Here is a 22,163-nt window from a genome sequence, read left to right as displayed (position 1 = left end):
GACTTTGGGGTTCATCCATAACTAGGGCTGAGGTTGCTGAGATACATAAAAAGCTCCTCAGTGGCAGGACTCCAGGGGTGGACAAGGTCTGCCTTGAGTTCCTCCAGGCTCTAGATGTTGCCATCTTGGTTGATTAGCCTTTGCAACATCGCTTGGACATTAAAGTCACTGACACTGGATTCACAGATTGAAGTGGTGGTTCCCCTCCAAGCAGACAGACCAGAACGTTGGAACGTTGCATTGCAACTAAGCACCACAGTAATATGGTTTGATATTACTGTCATATGTATACACGTATGGTTATAACATGTTTGGTTTTTCTTTTGTTTGTTTGTCATTAGTCTGTCATAAGTAGGTGCCAAGGTGGTGGTGGGGTGTTTGTTTATTGTTGTTGTGACATGTTTAATACAAATTCCATACAATTTAAACTAAATACATAAAATGAATAAATTTCAATAACTTTTATTCTAGGAATAATATAAATATTATTATAAATATTGTTCAAATAAAAATGGTAAATTCAAATAAAAAAAGAAGATAACAGTGATTATATTAGTTATCCATTATATCTACTGTATCTTTCTATAAATGAAAACTAGTTGCAGTATTTGAAAAAGTCATCTGCTGCTTCAGTGGAAACGTCTCATCTGATTCTTAGAAAACTGAACACAAGCTGTTTCTAAGCAACTCCTTCCTTTTGAAAAGAAAATGGTCTTTTTATTATTTCCTCGGGTCACTGTTGAGGGTACTGAAACATCTGAAAATGATGGATGCTCTCGACTTATTATCATGCAAATCAGACCAAAACAAGCTTTAAATTAAAGACCAAGCACTCCTTAAAGCATTTAGCCCACCACCTTTCATGTGTGAGTTTAGGAATCAGAGAATTATAAGAAAAGAAGGGAGGAGGTTGTAGCCACTTTGACCAAACCTTGTTAAATGTCTTATCTCATGCAAGATCTTTCAAGATGTGTCAGACATTGAGACTTTATCTCAACATGTGCAAAAGTGACAGAGTTACAGTAAATGTAATGTTGAATATTGTTAATGAGGAAAAGTGGCCATCTTGAACTGAGAGGTCCAAAAGTTGGAGACGAACATCCAGTGATGTCTTTCTCACTTTATTAAGATTTATCTAGGAGCTGACGAGACGCATGACAGAAGAACAAGCACTCACTGTACAGACACAGAAACTATCACCTGTGGTGGCAGCAAATACACACATCCATACATCCATCCACTCACCCATCCACCCAACTGTCTGTCCATCCATCCATCCATCCATTCATCCATCCACCCATCCATCTATCCATCCACTCACCCATCCACCCAACTGTCTGTCCATCCATCCATCCATCCATCCACCCATCCATCCACTCACCCACCCATTTATCCACCCATTCATCCACTCACCCATCCATCCATCCATCCATCCATCCATCCATCCATCCATCCATCCACCCACCCATCCATCCATCCATCCACTCACCCATCCGTTCATCCATCCATCCACTCACCCACCCAACTGTCCGTCCGTCCGTCCATTAAGTCAGTTCTGATTACCCAACTTCAGATTTTATAATATAATGTAAAAGACTGGACCTCAGCAAAATATTGATAGAACATCAAGACCTGCAATGTGAACAAAATGTAAAATGCTCCCTTTATACCCAGTCCTGTTTCTGCTCTGTTGCAAATTCAAATTGTCCTTTTCTAAAAATTGGACAATTTCCTAGTTTCAACACCTAATATGTTTGCTATGATCCACTGTAAATAAAATATGGGCGTTGAGATTCACAAATCCTTACATTTAGGCTTTATTGGCATTTTATGCAACTTTTTGAAATTGGTGTTCTGTCTCTGTCTGACTGACTGTCTGTCTGTCTGTCTGACTAACTGTCTGTCTGTCTGTCTGTCTGTCTGTCTGTCTGTCTGAAAGGCTCAGGTGCACCTATGACCCTATGACGCGGAACAATCAATAAGAATATTGATCAGTAGGGGTGAAATGGGAATAGAGATTCCCTTGCTGACCCACTTCCTATCAATATATCAAAGGCTGTAAGGAGGAAGGTAAACAGATTTAACAACATGCATTTTCATCTGGACTGCAGCCATCCAGCTGTGCGCGTGCCAAAACAATTCCGCATTGAGCACGTTGTGTGTTTTCACAGCCAGGGTGTTCATTTCTCGTGCACATGCATAGGCTCTTTGCAAAAGGAGACCATTTTAACCTACTTTCTGTTGGATGCACGAACCTCAAGAGGCGCAGCAGGAGGTCGGACATTATTTCACTACAGAGCATCATGAGCTGTGCAGAAGCAAAAGCCTCTGAAAACATTTGTTTTAAAATATTTAAGGTTTAAGGAACAGTAGGTCATAGAAAATGGGTCGAAAGGCCTTTTTTTTTTTTTTTTTTTTTTTGCACATCAAGAATTAGGCTAATATTTTGTTCATGCGCAAACATCTCATAATGTTTAGTCCTGTTGGGGGAAGTGTCGCATAATAAATAGATGCAGTTCGCGACAGCAACAGGCTGACGTGTTCAGTAAAATGAGCAGCATAATAAACATGGAGTCCTTACCTGCAGAACTGGGAGATGCGCAACCTGGACCTGGACCTGGACGACAGTCGAGGGAGGTCTATGCAACCAAACACCTTTTCAGCCTTATTGGAGTGTTGTTACAGGACGCCGAGGTGCTGGGACTGATGGGAGCGCGTGCAGCCATGAAACAGATCCAAATGCGTTTTAACAGGACACCCATTACGAAAACAAACGGCACCCCTCCTGTCCTGAGGATCCAATGCGGCCCAAACCCTCCCCAGCTCTGTTCCGCGGCGCTCGGACCGGCTCGGCAATCTTCGTGCATTTCCGCCGCCGAGTGGCAGCAGCGAGGACGAATGGAGGACAACTGGGAGCTGAGAGGAGGCCAATAGGAGAAGGACAGTGTGTTTGTTGCCAGGGCGAGGATTGTGATGAGGGGACTGCGGTCTGCTGGAAGGACAGTGATGGTCAGATCATGTGAGGATGATAAATGACCATGAGAAGCTCCAGCTGCGTTTAAACCTCCAGAACTGCGTCACAAGAAAATCAGAGGAACATACGACCTCTAATCTGAAACGAAGTGGCTCCCTGAAAATTATTCATGCAGAGCCACAGGAACTAAACTCACTCTGTTGGTTTTCATGACACGTCGGTGTGATGTTTTGGTTTTGAGTTATATGAACTGGTGTAAAGTGGCTGCATCTGTCAAAGTTTCCCATTGAACACTGGGTTGCCACCAACCGAGCCAGGTGGGCCTGTGATCGTCGCTGGTTCGACTCACCGGACCAACAACATCAAAATGTAGTGGGGAAAGCCGGAAAGGTGAAGCACCCACACCTGCCTCTGCCAATTTGTCCCACTCTGTGCCCTTGAGCAAGGCCCTTAACCCCCAGCATCTGCTCCCAAACGGTCTCTCTTGAAAATGAGTCCTCATGACTCAATGAGATTACCTAAAAGTTAAATAAAAATAAAAAGAAAGTGTGGAAAAATCTTCCGTCTCTTCTTCAGCCACAATTCCAAAAAAGTTTGGACGTTTTGTAAAATGCAGATAAAACAGTCAGAAGGGAGCACTGGTAACAGGCCAGCTCCCTCTCCAGGGACATGGAAGAATTTCACATTTTTATTCATCAGACCACGAAACAGTTCCCACTTTACCTCAGTCCATTTTAGATGAGCCCAGCTGAGACAGCAGTGATGCTCAGTGGTGTTCAAATATGGCTTCTTTGCCTGATAGAGCTTTAGCCAGCACTTATGATGCAAGGTGAACGGTGTTTTCAGTGCAGTGGAAGTGGTCCTGAGTCCAGATCAGAATCAGACCTGTTTTTAACGCACTGCTGACTTTTCTTTGTGCACAGATTAATTCTTTCAAACCTTTGATGATATTCTGAGCTGTAGATAGTCAAATTATTTTGAAATGATCCCATTATGATGCAGTTGTAGACAGACTGGTCAACCTCTGCCCATCTTTACTTCTGAGAGATTCTCTCTCATGTGCTCTTTTCACAGCCAGTCCTCGTGATGACCTCTTCAAATAACTAGTTCTCCTGATGTTTCCACCACCTACTTATAGAACATGTTGTTGCCACTGATTATATGCTTTAGTTCAACAAGTGTTCTTGAGGTCTCATAGTTATTCCTTGGACATCAGCATTTAGATCCTTCCACCCCACAGCTAATTCAATCTTTGTATCTATAGAGGAATGTTTTTTTTTTAACTGGGCCAAAACATTCCCTTTAAAATAAACCCAGTAGTGAGGGGTTGGCTTGAGTTTCCTGACATGTGTTCCTTCATTATGCTAGACGTGTTTGTCTGCTGGAGGCCGCTCTGACCACATGTCCTCACTGTTGTCTTTACTCTCTATATGCACCATTTTATTCAGTCGTTGCTGCCTTTGCATTAACGTTGTGTCCTCTGTCCCCCCCCAACAGAAACTGTGCCTTTCTCTTCCCTGTCCTGCAGAGTCCCAGCAGATGTTTCTTCCTGTCAACAGGGAGTTTGTGCTCTCTGACTTGTTGTCCATCACCTCGTACAGGACTTCTGGGGGACAGTGGACACGATTTCTGCTTAGATAGACAAATGCATTTATCTTTTTCTTACATATTAATTTAATTGTATAATAATTGAATTAGACCGACTGAATTTCTATTAAGTCCAGAAAGTCAGACTTAAAACATAAATTTTATCTATTTTTGGAATCAAGTTGTGACATAAAATATAGAAACAAAGAAGTAATGTTTCAACCTGAAATGTCAGAACTTTATGCAGCACATCTACAGCTGTTACAAATTATTAAAAAATTGCTGTCATCGTGCAGTGGATGTAATGTTTACTTTTCACATTTTTAATTTTTGATAGAAACAAACAGATTTTTTTATTATTTTATTTATTTATTTTTTACTTAAGTTTAGGTTGCAATATTTTGGAAAAGATCATTTTTAAATTAAGGCAAAACAAGGTTTAAACAGATTTTTCAAATCTTTTTCTCGCATGACTGTAGTGCTCCATTGATTATCTTTAACATACTGGAGTTTAAGTAGACACACGTGTTACAGACATGATCAGAAGAGCAATGTGAGTTTTAATAACTAGTCATTAGAAGAAAAGCATCTGAGGGCAATTTTTTATATTCTGAAAATATTCAAGACTTTTCTCTTCTGTAACCCAAATAGTCTTAATAAAGTATTTTGAGATAAATGAGGTTAAATAATAATTGGTAATTTTGAATTGTTTCAATTGCATTGTTTTGAATCACTTTTTGTTTGCTCAGTCACGAACAAAACAATATTGGGACACTTTTTTAATATAGATTAACATTTTGATATTGTATTTTTACAGTTTGAAATCTCGGACAGTTTTAAAGCATTTGTTTCACTCACATAGACCAATATACTTTTATTTATTTATCTCATTACAATCCATGAGTTTCCGCAGGGCGACAAAACTAATCCAGTAAGACGGGCTACGATTGGCTGACGTCTTAGCCATTAGCCAATCAGATCGCTTCATGTTGATACATACGTCTATGGTCAGCACGCAGCAGAGAAACACCGTGACATTGACTAGTTGCATTCTTAAAGTACAAAATGAGCGTTATTCTGTCTTTTACACAACTGCGTGGATTAACCCAGTTTAGCAGGTAAGAAGAAACACGTATGTCCGCTCAGTAAAAATGCTCGTGTTTTTCACCGTCGTGCTAGTGAAAGGCTAACTTAGCATTAGCAGTTTTAGTGCAGGTTAGCTAGCTGCTAATGTGACTGACATCAGCAGATACTGAGGTTACAACCAAATGACAATCTTCTTCTTCTTCTTTCGGCTTTTCCCTCTTCAGGGGTCGCCACAGCGAGTCATCCTCCTCCACCTCACTCTGTCCTCACTCCAACTACGTCCATGTCCTCTCTAACTGCATCCATATATCTCCTCTTTGTCTTTTTCCTGGCAGCAGCATTTCTAACATCCTTCTACCAGTATACCCACTGTCCCTCCTCTGGACATGTCCAAACCATCTCAGTCTGGTCTCTAACTTTATCTCCCTGTTGTTCCACCTGTGCTGTACCTCTGATGATCTCATTCCTGATCTTATCCATCCTTGTCACTCCTGAGGAGAACCTCAACATCTTCATTTCTGCCACTTCCAGTTCTTTCTCCTGTCTTTTTGTCCATGTCTCTGTCTCCAGACCATACTATATAACTGGTCTCACCATTGTCTTGTAAACTTTTCCTTTGACCTTTGCTGACACCCTTTTGTCACAAATCACTCCTGAACCTTTTCTCCATCCACTCCATCCTGCCTGGACTCTCTTGTCTCCTCTTTACCACACTCCCCATTTTCCTGGACAGTGGACTCCAAGTACTTGAAGTCCTGCACCTTCGTGACCTCTGCTCCTTGTAGCCTCACTGTTCCACCTCCTCCCTCTCATTCACACACATGTACTCTGTCTTACTACGACTGACTTTCATTCTTCTTCTTTCAAGTACATACCTCCACCTCCCCAAGTTCTCTTCTACCTGTTCTCACCACATATCACAATGTCATCTGCAAACATGATCCATGGGGATTCTTGTCTGACCTCATCTGTTAGTCAGTCCATCACCAGAGCAAACAAGAAGGGGCTCAGAGTCAATCCTTGATGCACTCCCACCTCCACCTTGAAGCTATCTGTCACTCTTACAGCACATCTCACCTCTGTCCTGCTGTCCTCACACATGTCCTGCTGTCCTCATACATGTCCTGCTGTCCTCATACATGTCCTGCTGTCCTCACACATGTCCTGCTGTCCTCACACATGTCCTGCTGTCCTCACACATGTCCTGCTGTCCTCACACATGTCCTGCTCCAGTCTAACATCTCTGCCACTCCAGATTTACTCATGTAATACCACACCTCCTCCCTCGGCACTCTGTCAGATGCTTTTTCTAAATCCACAAAGACACAATGGAGTTCTTTCTGACCCTCTCTGTACTTCTCCATCAGCATCCTCAAAGTAAAGATGGCGTCTGTGGTGCTCTTTCTTGGCATGAAACCATACTGCTGCTCACAGATAGTCACCTCTCGTCAAAGTCTTGCTTCCACAATTCTCTCCCAGATCTTTATCGTGTGGCTCATTAACTTAATTCCCCTGTAGTTGCTACAACTCTGTACATCACCCTTGTTCTTAAAAATGGGCACCAGCACACTTCTTCTCCATTCCTGAGGCATTTTCTCACCTTCATATATGCCATTGAATATTTGAGTCAAAACCCTCACTGCCATCTCTCCAAGACATTTCCAAACCTCCACTGGTGTGTCATCTGGTCCTACTGCCTTCCCCTTCTTCATTCTTTTCAGAGCTTTCCGGACTTCACCCTCACTATCCCACTTCCTGGTCCACAGTTTCTACGACCTCTACTCTTTTTTTCTCTTTCATTCTCTTCATTCATTAGCTCCTCAAAGCACTCTTTCCATCTTCCCGTCACACTCTCCTCACTTGTTAGAACATTACCTTTCCTATCTTTAATAAGCCTAACCTGCTGCACATCCTTTCCAGCCTGATCCCTCTGTCTTGCCAATCGGTACAAGTCCTCGCCCTCTTTAGTGTCTAGTCTCCCATACAACTCATTGTACGCCTTCTGCTTTGCCTTTGTTACCTCCCCCTTTGCTCTACATTGCATCTCCTTATATTCCTGTCTCCTCTCTTCGTGGCTAACCTCTTTCTTTGAACAGCGTCCTGCACTTCACTATTCCACCACCAGGTTTCCTGATCATCCATTTGCTGCCAAGATGACACACCAAGTACCTTCCTACCTGTTTCTCTAATTACTATTGCTGTAGTAGTCCAGTCATTACAACCAAATGACAATGAACTATTTAAACATTTACATCAGTCTGTAGGAACCATATAAATCATTTGTTTAACCAAATTAAATTTAAGAGCCACTTGGACCCTAATATAAGGAAAAACAATATTGTAGTTCCATACTTTATAGTCAGTGTGTGGCATTTACATATTTTCAAGAGTCAGGCAAAAAGAAAAGAATAATAAAAGTTCTATTCAAGAAAATTATGCAGAACTGTTGTTTTATTCTGTACAAATGTAATATTTTCATTTCTACAGAACCACTTACATTACTCATTGTAAAAAAAAAAGAAAGAAGCAAAATAAGTCTTTTCGAAAACAAGCATGAAGGATGTCCTAATATTAGAGAACATTAATAAATAATAATAAACCATATATATATTTTTTTATTTTTTTATTTTTTTTTACCTTAAGTGTGCTCAAATTAAAGACCAGATTTTTTAAAAACAACTGTTTAAGGCTTTCCTTAGAGCTTACCATCCATCCATCTTCATTACCTGCTTTTTACTTTGGGGTCATTAGTGCCCATGTCCTGCAATCACGGCACGAGAGGTGGGGACACACTGGACAGGTCTCCAGTCCATCACAGGGCCACATAGAGACAAACGAGACAAACAACCATTCACACTCTCACTCACACCTAGGGACAATTTTAGAGTTACCAATCAGCCTAACATGCATGTTTTTGGTCAGAGGGAGGAAACTGGAGCACCCGGAGAAAACCCGCACATGCACGGAGAGAACATGCAAACTCCACCCAGAAAGGTCCCAGCTGGGATTCGATCTAGTAACCTTTTAGCTGAGAGACAACAGTTCTATCAACTACACCCCCGTGCCACTCTGTATGTTACTAATATGTAAATTTCTGCATCTTAAAATCCAGTGTTTTTGATAGACTTGCAAAACTAATTTCTGCTTTTAGAAAAAACTAATTACGGTATGTTGAAAAAAATGTATATTTGCTGGTTGCTTTGGAGATGAAGCAGTCTGTAAGTAGCATATCACTGTTGCATTTTAAACGCATTCTGGTGAAAACTCAAAACACAGTGAGCTCGTTCTGGTACAAAAATCATGAGAAGCAGTTTAAAAGGACATTTATATTAGCTGCTAAGTGAACTAATGTCTGTTCAGATTGAGTTCACAGGCAATCCGATCCATATGAATGATTTGCCATCATTATGCTGCAGAAATTACACCCACAGCCTGCAAAGGTCTGAGCAGGAAAACTATCCAATCCTTTTATCAATTTAAACATAAATCATATTCATGTCATTACAAGGAACCACTTGAGAGAAGCTGAAAAGCCACATGTGGCTCCAGAGCTGCAGGTTGCAGAGCCCTGGTCTAAAAAACACTTCTTGTACTGTGAATGATGTCATGAAGGAAAACAACAACAACTGAGCATTGACCAAACAAACAAATACAGGCCTATCTTTAATGTGGTACAACAAACACAGGAATCACTGATTTAGCTTTTAAGATGATGCTTATTTGAGATATGATAACAGATCTGTCTTGTAAATGAGTCCTCGTGGCTCAATGAGACTAACCTGTACAAATGCTAGGAGTAAAAAACTTTCAATTTTAGCCATATAAAGAAAAACACATGCCCGTGTATTATTTATCTTTAATAATGAAAATGATCTATGCAGAGAACTGTCTGCATGATTCTGTCACTTGTTATTTTTACAATTTGTATTTAAAATAGTCTGCCTTTCAAATAAAAGTCGTCTGATTTAATAGATAAAGTAGCTTCAACATCATACTTCTTAGACGTCCTGATGCATGCTCAATAATCCAGGTAGGAAAATCTAACAAGGTTCAATCAGGTTCTCTGGATGGATTCTTGTTTGTTGAAAAGTTTCGTCTTTTATCCAGAAGACTTCTTCAGTCTGAGGTGAATTCAGTCTCAGACTGAAGAAGTCTTTTGGATAAAAGAAAAAATGTTTCAACAAACTAGAATCCATCCAGCGAACCTGACTGGACCTCGTTAAAAACTTCTTAGATGCTTGAAGTAAACAAATATAATATATTTGTTTTTAACATTTGTCCATAGAAAAACCATGATTCTACAGCAATGATTATCATATTTTTCTTTGTATAAGTCACAGTTTTTTACATAATTTACATGCCCTGTGACTTATAGGCCGATGCGACATATTAAAGGATTTTTCCCATATTTATAAAACAATTTTTGGCTGAAATATGATCGTTTTCATTCATTCTGACTGAAAAAAAAAAAAAGAGCAGTACCATTTTCAGCCACTTGATGGCAGCAGAGTAGTAATGGTTGTAAGGCATGCTGTTGTATCATGTAATAAGAAACCGTGGCTTGACTGACAAATTCAAAAAAGTTTGAGACAAAAACAACTGGACTTTATTTGTTATACTTTATACTTTATTGTTTTTTTTTTTTTTTTTTTTTGTCTTGAACTTCGTTGAATTTACTATGTCCTGGATGACTGAGCATCTTCACCAGCCCTTAATCACTCAATCAGCCTGACATTGTCTCCCCACCTTGGTTCTGCTCACTGCTTGGACCGACCGTCAATCCAGCTGCACTGTCCCAGTGAAATGCAGCTAATTTGACCATTAAAGTACATTTATTAAGCAAACGTTACATTGATACACACTTTCGTATAATTTCGACCAAACAAATAATTGTTTTTAAGTGTTAATCTTGTTAAATTCTTGTTAAAGTTCTCCGGTGCACGCTCCCTCAGCCGCCATTTGGCAGCCCATCGGTTTTTGGCACAACACCGACCCACATTTCGGGGTTGTCAGCGGTGACGCGTAATAGATGCGATATATACAGCGAAGCGACATATTTATGGATTTTTCCACTTTATTAGACCAATATGGACTGATGTGACTTATAGGGCGGAGCGTCGTGTATGGCAGAAAATACGACAAAATCACAGTTTGAGATGCGTCGTTGACCGTAAACCCTTCTGCCTCTTGTCCTACATTTGTCCCTGCTACACGTTACTTAGTGTCACAAAGTCCTCCTTTAGTAAGTTTGAAACCCTGACGTCAGACCAAGCAGTGCACTTTAGATCTTCTCCCTCACACATTTTAATCATAAATCACAGTTTAATATTCCTGTCTGGATATTTTTCAGTTTTTCATTCAGATTGTTTGCAGGTTGTGGTTGTAAAATCTTTTTTTATAAATGACACACTGTCATTCATTACATGTATTCTAGCAGAGCAGTGGGTATCACTTCTTACTGGTCACACAGTTGTGATTTCTAACAGTGATTAAAATCTCTGTTCTGACTGATGTAAAATGTAACAGGCAGCTTGAAGAAAAACAAACGTCTGCAGTTTAATCATCTACAGACAGATGAGCACCGGCTCCTAAAAGTAAGGAACAAAATGTGTTCTGTAACAAATTGATAAAGAACACATTTTTTGGTACCCCGATACAGAGTGAAAAGGGATTTTGGAAATACCCTCCATCTGTCCGTGCATGTATGAGCATGACAACTCGAAACATAAGTGAGGTACTGACTTTCATGTTGGTGTACGTAAAGGCGTAAGCAATGTTCCTTTCGAAAATTGGTTTGTCACGTCAAAATCCAAGATGGCTGCCACCACATGTGTCTGTTTGTCTTGTGACCTGGAAAACTTGAAAGATGAGTAACGTGCCAACTTCGATTTTGATGTGTGGCTGCGTCTGTGTAAGAAGAGCAACTTTCAAAAGTTGGGCTGTCACATCAAAATCCAAGATGGCTGCCACCACATGTTTTATATATACAAGTGAAAATCTGCTAAGTAGGGATGTTCTATTTATTTTAGTATTTATATATATTTTAAGGCTTTAAACCCTTCCCACACACTTGCAATGTTCTCAACTAAAATAAAAAAATAAAATAAAGCACAGCGAAACAGAGCAGACAGGCTGATGCTACGAGTGCTGAGCCCATCAGCGCTCGGGATACAGAGCACATTGTTCTGGTTGGTGGCCTTCCATCAATCAGCCAATCGTGTGTCGCGTCTTACAGTGAAAACCTGCGAAACAGTGAGTCAGCAAAAGTAGAACCGCGAAGTAGCGAGGGACTACTGTAAATATGTAAACTGGCCACCCCGTCATTTGAGTGAGCCATGCTTTCTAGTTGGTACATTGCTTAAAAGTATAGTTTCCTCAGATGATTGTGGTGGCTGAAGTTTAACCAGTAGTGGCCACCATCGGACACCCCCTGGCTCCACCAATGCTTCTGGTGGTGGATAAAAATATTCCCTCCACTCGCCAGGATTCATGACTCTGCTCTGTCTTGGACAAGGAAAAACCCAACGTCCTCTGTTCCTACCCACTTGAATATTTTGTACCAAAAACATTAAGGTTTACTTCCCTGTTCAATTCCCGTCCAGAAAAACACACATCTCAAAAACTACAAACATTCAAATCCCTCAGTGACAGTCTGTGTACAGCTTGTTAGTTTACTACTTTTTATCTCGTGTGGTGTATTAGTCAGTTCATTATATGGCACCCCAGACCCCCTCTGATAAGTTCTTTACAGTATGATAGACTTGATCATGTTTATGTTAAAATATTTTTGAGAGCAGTAGTTTGTTAGTAAAAATGTGATTAGTTGTTTCCAGTGCGTTTTAAGTGATTACCATGTTTTCACCTCAGGTCCTTCAGCAGCTGGTTTGTCTCCAGCACAACTGCAAGACCTCAGATCTCCAGACTGCCAGGGCCACTAGTTTCACAGGCAGAGGGCTGTGGAGTGTTCCAGCAGCCCCCCGGACAGTACCAGCAGGTCCGGACCCGTAAAAGGGGCACAGAGTATCAGCCAAGTAACGTCAAGCGTAAAAGAACCCATGGCTGGATCAAGAGGCTCAGCACGCCCGGCGGCATCAAGGTGATTCTGAGGCGCATGTTAAAAGGACGGAAATCCCTCACGCACTGAGAGCAGTGATTGATTCTCTGAGACGTGTGAGGAAGTGGCTTCAAACTGCACGATGTGCTCAGAATGTCACCAAGAAGCTGTGCATTGGATGACGCAAGGTGTGGGGGCGGAGTTATGCTTTCACAGTAATGGCATGTGAATGAAGTGAACTTTCCCAACAAATTTCATCAACGAGGAAAGACCTGCTAGCATCACCTTCTATAATGTTGTGGTCAGAGTCATCAAACGTGTCTTCTTTTTTCTGTGAAAGCATTTTGTTCACAAACAAACTTGCTCTAATAAAATGATTTTCTGATGCAAACGTTCATTTCTTCAGCAGCGTTTATTAAATTTACCATCCAGATTAATGCTTTGCTGTTGGCCAAACAGTTACCAAAGATCTCATGAACCAGTGGACAAATTTTAAAGAAGTTTGAAAAGCATTGGACTACATCTATACTGGATCATTTTTGGATTCAACTTGATTCAAAATGGCTGCCACACCCAACTGTTCTTAAAAGGACACAAGAAGGGTTATAAAATGGGCATTTCTACACATTGAACTGAAATTAGATACAGTGGTAGCTGAGACGGTGTCTGTTAGCAAAATGTCACAAACTATTGGACGGGTCATCGTAAAGCATTCAGGAAGTAGTCACTGCATGAACAAATACAACTGAATAACTTCTGGAGTCTAGTTCAAGATGGCTGCCACAGCCAGGTGAACTTAAAAGCAAAAATGACAACAGCAATAATGATGTGCTAAATTTTGATTTGGTGATGACCAGCACCATATCGAGAGAATACGGTGCTGGTTGAGTAACACTCAAGATGATTTAGTCAACAACCTTAATGGATAATTTATTTATTTATTTGTGGGGTGGCATTTACATATTACAGTTCAGTATCAGTATTTTACAAAATGTATAAAAATGTCAAAAGTCATGAGTTGTTCAATTAGTGCATATATGTTAATATTAAATAATACAAAAAACAAACTATACTTAAGAAGCCTGATGTTGATTCAGGGATTCTGGCCAATTATAGACCTATATTGAATCTAGCATTCATCTAAAATATTCCTGAGAAAATAGTTGCAGGTCAGTTGTATGATCATCTACAAAGAAATAATCTGTTTGAAGAGTTTCAGGGTTTAGAGCTTATCATAGCACTGACTCTGCACTGGTGAAAGTCACTAATGATATTCTCATGACCTCTGACAATGGACAGGTGTCTACACTGGTTCTGTTAGACCTCAGTGCTGCATTTGATACAATTGATCACAATATTCTACTTCAGAGAATTAAATATGAAATTGGAATTACAGGAACGGCTCTAAAATAGTTTAAATCATGTTAATCTGATAGATTCCAGTTTGTAAATGTAAATAATCTTCTTCATACACCAAAGTTAGTCATGGAGTTCCTCAGGGTTCAGTGCTTGGACAAATACTCCTTACCTTATATACTGTATGCTTCCATTAGGTAATGCTATTAAACTGCATGGGATAAATTTTCATTGATATGCTGATGATACAAAATTATATTTGTCCATGAAACCCAATTAATCTAATCAGCTACTTAGACTACAAGCATGTCTTAAATAATATACATAAAAACCTGGATGACAATTTTTTTCATTCAACCTTTATTTAGACAAATAAGTCACATTGAGCGTCAAAGACTCATTTACAAGTGAGATCTGTGTAGACAGACAAAAAGTAATGAAACTGGACACATGTAGGAATTGGAGGCGAAAAAATTCCTATCAGACTCTTCTTGCCTGAGAAGAAAAACTAATATTAAAAAACACCTCGCAGAAACAAACACATAGTGGCGTAGACATACTGTGTGTGGAGGGGGTGTCACGAGGAGAGCGGTGAGCAATGTCCAAGGATGCTCTCGAGGTCACTGTAAGAGTTCTGATAAGGATGGAATTATCAGCCAATGTCCTCTGGTGAGATCCATAAACATTCTCGAGGGATGTCGGGGAATGGCCAAGAATAACAATTATGAGAATCCGAGTCCTGAAATGATGACACAAAGTTTATTCACCTGGTTTCATCTGGTTATCAGATGGAAATTCCTCGGGGAGGGTGTGGTGAGCGTCAAATCACATGTTCTCCAGGCAAATTCAGATAAGATGACCTTCAAGGACAGCCAAGGGAGCCAAATTCAGATAAACACACAGTTGTTTTGGGGACAGACATAACTTAATGACGTCTACCTTGAGTCTGTGTTGGTCCACTCGGTTCCAAAATGTCCAAATTACATGGCCACACCAAAAGAACATGCCTGAGAATAATCCCCAAGATCTGATCCATTCTGTCCAAAGCACTTGAGTCTGGGTACTCGAGACACGAACCAAGCCATCATAAGGCAAGCAGCGTTATTGGGTCCAAATTTGCTGCTGACAACTTCCTTGATTGTTGATAAAACCAGCAACCAGCCGAATCCAAAAAGCAGGAACCAGCTATCGTAAATCCAATTAAATATGCGTCCTTAAAATCCACAAATGGCAGCAGAGACAGACACATCATCAAGTCTTCCAAGTCGATGAGATATCCAGCTACGTGCCAACAGGGCAAATCAGCTCGCCTAAAGCCCGTCTTCTCTTCGAAGAAATGTTATCAATTGTGTTGAGGGACCAACTGATCAAATCAAGTCTGTAATTATGGTTCAGAAGATGCAAGAGAGGCTCAGAAGCAGTTTCACATACAGACAGAGCAGCAAAGCAAAACAGAGAGGGAGGGGAAAAGCGTCCGACCTCGGCAAGAGCAAGTGGTAATTTTCTCCTGTTGAACACAGACAAGACTGAGGTTTTGTTTTTTGTACCTGAGCACCTTAGGAATGAATTTTTCAGTCTTTCTCCCTCCTTAGATGGCATTAATCTGTCCTCCAGCTCTAATGTTAAAAATCTTGGTGTTATTTTTGATCAGGACATGTCTTTTATCCCCCACATTAAAAATGTTACTAGAACTACCTTCTTCCACCTGTGTAATATCACTACAATCAGAAACATCTTATCTAAAAATGATGCAGAAAAACTGGTCCATGCATTTGTCACGTCTAGACTGGACTATTGCAATGGTTAATTATCTGGATGTCCAAATACTTCTTTAAAACGTCTTCAGTTGATCCAAAATGCTGCTGCCAGAGTCTTAACTGGAGTTAGTAGGAGAGATCATATTTCTCCAGTTTTAGTTTCTCTCCATTGGCTCCCTGTCAAATCCAGAATTGAATTCAAAATCTTACTTCTAACCTACAAAGCTCTCAACAACCTAGCTTCATCTTATATTTGAGACCTTATTGTTCCATATTTTCCTAACAGAGTACTTCACTTTCAAACTGCAGGTTTACTTGTGGTTCCTAGAGTTTCCAAAAGCTGAATGGGAGGAATTTCTTCCAGTTAGGCTCCTGTCTTTTGGTACCAACTTCCAGTTTCTGTCTATGTGGCTGACACATTGTCCAGTTTTAAGACTGGGCTTAAGACTTTCCTTTTTGATAAATCCTATAGTTATGCTTGGTTTTCCTGAGCTGTCCTATGCTGCTATAGGCTTAGACTGCTGGAGGACAAACTGACCACATTTCTTCATTCTGCTACTGTCTTTACTTACTCTACTCTACCTGTTTTATATGTGTAATTATTTCTATCTTAACATGTTTTTTGTCTTTCTTCCAATAGAAGGTACATCTGAACCTATATCTGGAACTTTCATTCTGTGTTCGTCTGTCTCTCCTTCCTGTCCTCTCAACCAGCCAGTCAAAGCAGATGGCCGCTTGTCCTGAGCATGGTTCTGCTGGAGGTTTCTTCCTGTTAAAAGGGAGTTTTTCCTTTCCACTGTCTCCTTTGTGCTTGCTCAGGATGGGAGACTGTGATGAAGTGAAGATTCAGTACAATCTGATGACTTCATTAGATAGATAACTTTTACTAATTGGCTTTTTTAATGGAAGTGAATGTTTCTGTTCAGTGCCCTGAGACAAGTTCTGTTGTGACTTGGTGCTATATAAATAAACTGAACTGAATGAAAGATTTTGTGTTTAAACAGCATATTAGACTTAATTTATGAATTTATTGTTGCTGCACTATGTGGCTGTATCGTGTGTCGCCTTGCCACTGTGGTTCAGTTCATCTCAGTGTTGCTCACTGTTGTGGCCTGTCACGCAGCCATTGTGGTGTATGTGTGTGCATACACCGTTGTATTGTTTCTTTTGGAGCATGTAGATGCTTTTCTTTTTCACTTTTTGGTGCTTTGTTTTGTACTTTTGTTGCATGCCTTGGTATTTCTTGTTTGTTTGCTTTTCTATGAGTCGGGATGGTTCTTCTCATCCTGAGCATTTCATTGTATTGTTGACCTTGTGATGACCTTCATATACAGAAGTCTTTTGGAGTCAGCCTCCCCACCATCACAGATGTCTACACCTCTAAATGCAGGAAGAGAGCCATCTGCATAATGAAGGACCTCACTCATCCAGCACACACACTTTTTGCCCCACTCCCCTCAGGCAGGAGGTTGAGGAGCATTAAGTGCAGAACCACTAGACTGAGGAACAGCTTCTACCCTGAGGCTGTTAGACTCATGAATCAGAATTATTACTGTGAAAGAAGAAAAAAGATCACTGTAATGCCACATGATTGTTAACGTGCTGCTGATCTCATGCTGCTGATTTATTTTGTACTGCTGTATTAATTCGTACTCATCTACTCACACCGACTCATGTTCATGCTGCTGTTGATCGGCGTATTGTTTCGTGTTTAACGTATTTCCTAGTAATCCTAGTGTATTTTTTAGTACATATCTTAGATCTTATTACTGTTTTTCTTTTACAATTTATACTTTTGTTGAATGTAACTGTGACCTTGGGTACACAATTTCGTTCTACCACATGTAACACATGTGAATTACAATAAAAAAACCTTGACCTTGATATGAACAATAAATTAGACTGAACAGATTTCCAACCAAACTTTTGGATTTTTATAAAATAAGACATTGGCCCAAATAAGACTGAAGGAAAAAGATGGCATCCAGAACCAAATGATAAACTCCTGGAGAGAAACAGCGTGGCCGCACACGATTCACTTCATGCAAGTGGGACTGTACACTAGTTTGTTTACAACCGCCTGCCCCGGATCTCCCTCGTGTGGGCGGGGACTATTACGCAATCAAATTTTAGCCAATCAGCGCTTTGCTTTTACGGGTCCTTCTGCGGTTGAGCCAATGAGGTGCAGCCTGCTCCACTGACTGATGAACAACAAAGATGGAGTAGAAGTAGGAGCAAGTTAGCTACGCAGACACGTACCGTTAGTTTTTCTTTATTTGTGTGGTAGTTTTGCAACTTCTAAAGTGGCGTGTCCTGTTCGGTGTGTTAGACGTAGTTCCTGTTTTATAGAGGATTCAGAGGGCGGTCGACCCGGTAAACAAAGCGGTATCCTGGCTAGGAAACGGCAGCTTCGGTGCTAAGCTAGTGGATAAACGAACCTAAAGTTGGACCGAAATGGAGAAGGTTGGTTCACAGCTGATTATTATTATGTTTTAAACTTTTAACGTCTCCCTAAAAGCTTTACCTGGATAGTGTTAACACGTTTTTTAAGAGGAACTTTTAAATGATACCAAGATGTAGCAGCCATGTTTCAACATTATGAGGAAAACCCGTTAAATTAGAAACGGATAATTATGTTCCTGAGTTCGTGTTGAACAATGTAAATGTTGTTAAAACTCACTAATGCTTTCACAATGTCGACCTAATTTCAGAAAGGTTTGACATGAGTCTTTGAGTAAATGATAAATGTTCAGAATGTGCCAGCTTTCCCTGCAGTCATAAAAATAATGATGATTTATTTTTTATTAAATAACTGGAGCTGTGTGAATACAGAGTCTGGAGCTTTGCAACCAATGGTTAACCATAAAACAAGCAGGACACAAACTAAAATCAACACAACTGTTGTTTCAGTCAGGTCATCTGCACAGTTTCTTTATTTTGCTGAAACATTTCACCTTCCATCCAGAAGGCTTCATCAGTGAAGGAAACACACAACAAAACTGATTCTTCCCCCGAACATCTCAACTGTCCAGATGACCTGAAAATTGTTGCATTGTATACCTGGATTATTGAGCATGGACTTTTTTGGTTTGTTGTTAAAATAGTAGTAGCTAAAATGAGCAAAAATAAGTTCGTCAATATGTTTCTAAAAGCTAAATTTAACAAAACTGTGGCTAAAATTAGGAAAATGGTAGCATTAAACAACTATTAGCAAAATGCTAAATGTAGCAAAGCAGTAGCTAAAAACTAAATTTAGCCAAACACTAAAAGGATGTAAACAATTAGATGACAAGTGTAATTCTGGGTACTTTGCCATTTATGATCATTTATGGTCAGTTCTCATCATTTCAACCTGATGGTCAAGAACAATTGTTCTGCAGTGATGGCTCTGACCTACAGTACACCAAAGTGGAGTCATAATCACGATTTCCAACAGATGTATGTTTTCAGGTCATAAGATGTTCACAGCTTAACCAGTCCAAATGAGACGTTGTTATCTAAACTACCATGACGTGTTGGGATTTATCGTTTTGTTTTTGGCACAGGGAGACTTCCTGAAGGGACTACCTGTCTACAACAAAAGCAACTTCAGCAGGTTTCACTCCGACTCCGTCTGTAAAGCATCAGTAAGTGTTCCTCTCTCTCAGCAGGATAATGAAACGGTTTGTGTTTTCTCAACCCAGTCACGTAGTCAAACGTGTGTTTTGTTTAGAGACAACAGTTTGTCAATGTTTCTTTTAGAATCGCCGACCGTCTGTTTATCTTCCAACACAAGAGTATCCATCAGAACAGAGTAAGTCTTCAATCACCGTGCACCTTTTTACACCTTTCATAATGTTAGTGTGCCTGTCTGTCAGCAAAATATCTTGAACAACAGATTTTAATGGAACCTCCAGAAAGTAATCTCTGGATGTGTGTCTACAGCTGATTCATCTCTGGAGCTAATCCAGTTCAAGATGGCTGCTGCAGTTTATCAACAGTGACCGTAACTCAGTTTTATAGATGTTGAGCTCAAATCTGATGTGGTGGTAGCCGAGTCTCTCATCTGGCAATATTGCACGAGCTTGTGCATAACGTTATTTTCAAGGTTTGACTAAAACCCCTTTTTCAGCTACAACTTTTGTCATTTTTCAACCAGTCTCTGGTGTGAAAGGTGGCGGGTGATATGCATCCCTTCAAGGAGAGCCAGGACTTTTCACGTCTCTCGGTCTGTCTGAATGTAATCAGCGATGTTGTTGTTTGTTCCTTCAGTTATTGTGACCGAGAAGACAAACATCCTGTTGAGGTATCTGCATCAGCAGTGGGACAAAAAGGTAAATGTTTAACATCAGTAATGGAGGAGAGCTGCCTCTGACAGAACACGGTGGCAGCAGATGAGTTCTGAGTGTGTGTTTGATAACTTTCATTTTAATTGAACAGAATTCACCAAAAAAGCGAGAACAAGAGCAAGCAGACGGGGAAGCTACAGCTCCTCCTCGAAAAATGGCCCGAACCGACAGCCAGGAGCTGAACGAGGATACATAGAGAGGGACTTGAGGAAACAAAAGGCGCACGCAGAGACGGGAACAATGTTTGAAGGTTGTGGTGTTGAAGCACACAACACTGAGTGGGACCATGACTGATCTGTTGGCCTCCTTGTCTACGGATTTCAACCTTAAACTGCTTTCACTACCAAGACTGCAGCCCTCTGCTGCAGAGCTGTCCTGAAATACCCCACAGCTGCGTCCTTGGTCCTCCTCCTTTTGTTTTCAAGTTTTTGTTCTCATATAGTCATAAAACGTGTCCAGTGAGGGATTTAGACCCTCACTCCGTCAGCAACGTTGTTGGTTTGGGATTAAGTGGTGACAGAGGTATTTAAGTTTTTATTTATATTTCGTCTTTTTTTTTTTTTGTTATTGACAAGATTATAATAAAAAAAAGATAATTGGTTTAATAAGAGTAACAGGTTTAAAATGTTTTGTGTTGATGCACAAAATTGCACAAATGTTAAATAACTTTACTTTTTTTTTTCTTTCCTGAAAAGTATTTTTTGACCTAATTGGAGTGAAGGACGGTGCGATCAAAAAAGTCCCTTGGTCTTTACCTGGGCTTGCATTTTCTCTTGCGTCCACATCCTGGGAAGTTGGCAAAAGTCCCACGAACTTTCTACTTTAAAATATTTGCAGCTGAGTTGCTGCTGAAGTGATGCACATGACCAAAATACAAAGATTAGTAGCATTTTGAAGGGAACCGATAAATCTACCATTTAGCATATCTTTGTAAAAAAGACCAGTCTTTTTTCTTTTTTAATTTATTTTACCTCATCAGATTAGGTCATTGGTTTTAACCTTTTAAAATAAATGAAGCATTTCAGTGAGCTTCAAGCATCCCAACAAACTTCACATGGGGGGGTGGCAAAGTGTTTTGTACAGTGTAACTTGCTCATTTTGCTGTTGATTTAACTTTTAAACATTTAAATGTTTGGAGGCAGATCTTGTTTCTGTAGTGGTTATCGAAGACATAAAATATGGTTGAATATTTGTTTAAAGTTGAGCTTCATCCAGACAAACATGGAAGCTGTACGTGTTCCAGTCCCTCTGGGTTTTTAATGGGTTCATCTTTATATGGAGCAAAAGCACTCGACAGGTTGTTGACATCAGAGCGAATTAAACGCTGCTGCTCCTTTTGTTGTTGTCGACATCCTCTGTATGTTTATAGAGTGTGTTGGGTTTACACGGTTTGATGGGTAACGCACCATGTCAGCCATGTTTTAGTCGGTTTAACCAACTTCTGTTCTGTTGAGACAAAACTTTAAAACGTGCATGTTTATGGAATTAATTCTTGCACCTCCAGAAAAATATATCTTCCTAAAAGTTTCTGTCATGTTCATTTGTTATCATCTGCTGCCTCATGCCAGGTGTGGTTGTCTGTAGCGTTAGCAAAATATCTCTTCAATTACTGTTTGGATTTTTATGAACTCAGAAAGTAATCGGTGGATGTAGCTGATGATCGTTGGCTGATCAAGATGGCTGCCACTGCTAAGCAACCTTGGCAAACATCTACAACTCCGCCCGTTTACAGACACTGAGCTCAAATTTGGTGTTATTAGTCAAGTCCAATGTCCACCGCCTGACGACATCACTGGTTAGGTCAACACCTCACACAGCCTTGGTAAAGTGCTGCCCCCCCCCCCCCCCCCCACACACACACACACAACTGATGGTTTGCCAGAATCCTATCGGAGCCAATCAAAAGTCTCCAAACCCCTTCCACATCTGGGCTGAAGCTCAGCCCACCCTCAGCTGTCTCCGGTGTCCTTCAGTTTAATGGCCTCCCTCACTGGGGGGGGTGGGTGTTGTTTCACCACTGG

General features: G+C 40.4%; 2 protein-coding genes across 2 annotated transcripts; both read left to right on the top strand.

The window, feature by feature from the left end:
* Positions 1-5,555: 5,555 nt before the first annotated feature.
* On the top strand, positions 5,556-13,087 carry mrpl34 (mitochondrial ribosomal protein L34). The gene is made up of 2 exons (XM_037681521.1): positions 5,556-5,679; positions 12,515-13,087. Exons 1-2 carry the CDS (start codon positions 5,627-5,629, stop codon positions 12,789-12,791), a joined length of 330 nt encoding a protein of 109 aa, XP_037537449.1. The 5' UTR covers positions 5,556-5,626; the 3' UTR covers positions 12,792-13,087.
* Positions 13,088-18,016: 4,929 nt separating this feature from the next.
* Positions 18,017-20,713, top strand: LOC119414428 (DET1- and DDB1-associated protein 1). Its single transcript, XM_037681520.1, has 5 exons — positions 18,017-18,277; positions 19,360-19,440; positions 19,556-19,607; positions 20,066-20,127; positions 20,234-20,713. The coding sequence occupies exons 1-5, from the start codon at positions 18,269-18,271 to the stop codon at positions 20,336-20,338; spliced, it is 309 nt and encodes a 102-aa protein (XP_037537448.1). The 5' UTR covers positions 18,017-18,268; the 3' UTR covers positions 20,339-20,713.
* Positions 20,714-22,163: the final 1,450 nt, after the last annotated feature.

This window comes from Nematolebias whitei, chromosome 9 (assembly GCF_014905685.2).
Source record: "Nematolebias whitei isolate Nwh7 chromosome 9, NemWhi1, whole genome shotgun sequence".
Lineage (NCBI taxonomy): Eukaryota > Metazoa > Chordata > Actinopteri > Cyprinodontiformes > Rivulidae > Nematolebias > Nematolebias whitei.
Note: the sequence above shows the minus strand (reverse complement) of the source record. Positions and strands in the feature narration are given on the sequence as shown.

Excerpts from the sequence above, each read along its gene's own strand:
- mrpl34 (XM_037681521.1), top strand. The coding sequence starts at position 5,627 with ATGAGCGTTATTCTGTCTTTTACACAACTGCGTGGATTAACCCAGTTT. Across the intron at positions 5,680-12,514 it reads GGATTAACCCAGTTTAGCAG|GTCCTTCAGCAGCTGGTTTG; the intron begins GTAAGAAGAAAC and ends TTTTCACCTCAG.
- LOC119414428 (XM_037681520.1), top strand. Across the intron at positions 19,441-19,555 it reads ACTCCGTCTGTAAAGCATCA|AATCGCCGACCGTCTGTTTA; the intron begins GTAAGTGTTCCT and ends TGTTTCTTTTAG. Across the intron at positions 19,608-20,065 it reads AGAGTATCCATCAGAACAGA|TTATTGTGACCGAGAAGACA; the intron begins GTAAGTCTTCAA and ends TTGTTCCTTCAG.